The sequence below is a fragment of the Monopterus albus genome, unplaced genomic scaffold (assembly GCF_001952655.1).
Source record: "Monopterus albus unplaced genomic scaffold, M_albus_1.0 scaffold20.1, whole genome shotgun sequence".
In the NCBI taxonomy this organism is placed as follows: domain Eukaryota; kingdom Metazoa; phylum Chordata; class Actinopteri; order Synbranchiformes; family Synbranchidae; genus Monopterus; species Monopterus albus.
Genome location: NW_018127900.1, coordinates 2,049,216 through 2,051,079, shown reverse-complemented (window position 1 = coordinate 2,051,079; position 1,864 = coordinate 2,049,216). Strand labels below are relative to the sequence as shown.

At 41.2% G+C, this 1,864-nt stretch overlaps 1 protein-coding gene across 7 annotated transcripts in view; it reads left to right on the top strand.

Moving 5' to 3' along the window:
- The window catches only part of dmxl1 (Dmx like 1), a 50,548-nt gene that overhangs the window by 43,477 nt on the left and 5,207 nt on the right, over positions 1-1,864 (top strand). For all 7 annotated transcript variants that reach the window (XR_002274438.1, XM_020593965.1, XM_020593966.1 and 4 more), the window contains 4 exons: positions 366-493; positions 1,067-1,144; positions 1,329-1,420; positions 1,609-1,661. Coding sequence is in view for 6 of the 7 variants with exons in the window: in XM_020593965.1 (XP_020449621.1) it covers positions 366-493; positions 1,067-1,144; positions 1,329-1,420; positions 1,609-1,661 (351 nt within the window). In the remaining variant the exon portion in view is untranslated. The remainder of the gene's footprint in view (positions 1-365; positions 494-1,066; positions 1,145-1,328; positions 1,421-1,608; positions 1,662-1,864) is intronic.

Sequence of the window (1,864 nt, the reverse complement as noted above, 5' to 3'; positions counted from 1 at the left end):
AGACATCCTGTTTCTCATGTTATAAAGAGCCTTCAGGGCATGATTACATTACCCAAAAGGTTTATCTCATGTAAATAATTTAGCAAGTGGCAAAGTTTTATTTCTTCTGGCCCCAGTGCTGCTGTTGGTTTAGAAAGGCTGAGTTAGTCCTCTTACATCACGCTGTTATCCAGAACGGCTGTTGAAGTGTGTGTGTCAAATAAACTGATTTCCTCATTAATTGAACAGATAATTTTGGGACAAAAAGAAATGCCAATGCCTTATGTTGGGGCCAGAACACTCACTGAGATGTGAAGAAAAACAAGTTGAATTGATGTCACATTTTTTTAAAATTAATGTTTTCTTTTGTCTGTCTTGTTTTTCAGACCTGACAGGAGCTCAGGATGGTAGCGTGAGGATGTTCGAGTGGGGTCACTCCCAGCAGATCATCTGCTTCAGAAGTCCAGGCAACTCCAGGGTCACCAGGATACGATTCAGCCACCAAGGAAACAAGGTTACAAAGTCACATGTGCTCGTTGAAGTTGAACAGTTAACTGCCACCGTGCAGATGTCAAACTATAGCTTAGCTAACTTAGCTTCACGATGTGGCTGCATTGTGATGTCAGCCTGTCAGATTCAGCAACATTTTCACAATTCCTCTCAGCTTTGCCATTCAGACACAAACCACAGTTGGTAGTTTGGCATCAGCACATATTGTTCTTCAGCTGAGTGATTCAGCCTCTCTGAACTCCGGCACTCGCCTCAAGCTAATACTTTTCTCAGATGGTGCCTTTCCTGTGCCAGAACTCTTATCTGCCTGTTCTGGCCAAAGCAGTGAACGATTGCTTAAAAAGAATAAGGCATGCATAGGTTTGATTTTTGGTTATGTAAGTGGTGCTTAGACTTGTGAGGCTGTTGATGCGTTTAGGAAGATAATTTGAGCACAGTCCAAAATCACCTGAGGGAAGTGGTTTCAGTGGTGTGCAAACGTAGGACGAGCACCCAACCGTATGATTTTGTCTGGCTGATGTAAAATAAATAACTTAATTTCAGCAGTCTCATATCTGCTCTCTGAACATTTGTGTAGTTTGGTATCATAGATGCTGATGGAGGTTTAAGTCTATGGCAGACCAACACAAGTGGGAATGCACCCAAACCATACCTGGTGAGAAACTCTCTGAACTGATTAATGTGCCACCCGTCCTTTTTCCAACATGTTGGATTTTGGCTGTGTGGCCATTCTTGGTGTCCTCTTATTTTCTTCCTGTCATTCTCACTTTAGTTTACTCTTCTCCTGCCTCTCTATTACTATCATTACTACTACCGTCATCTTTGTTCCTCTCTGCCAGACGCTGCAGTGCCACAACAAGACAGCCTATGACTTTGTCTTTGTGAGCTCCTCCACCCTCATTGCAACTGCAGGTCTTTCAACAGACAACAGGTACAAGACTTTGGCGAGGAGGTTTTCATCTCCAGTCATTTTCTAGATGAATTCTGTGCCATGAACATCTATTTAAATGCTGAATCTTTTCCAATCAGCTCCACTGTACTGTGGCCAACAAAAATAATAACACATCCTTTGATTACAACATTGAAATGAATGCTAATTTGGTCATCTTGTCTCCACAGGAACGTGTGCTTATGGGACACTCTAGTGACTCCTGCTAACAGCCTTGTACATGGTAAGATACAGCAAAAAAAATTGTGACAGCCTCTTTGAGGAATCAGCTGATATACAATAACTTTACAGTTGAAACATTTAATCAAGTAGTTGATTGACAAAAACTCAATTTTTCACAATATCTGATAGAATTATTGGCACTTCAGCAAATAATGACAGTAGTCATATTTTATTTGTTAATCCTGACCTCTTTTCCCTCATTCC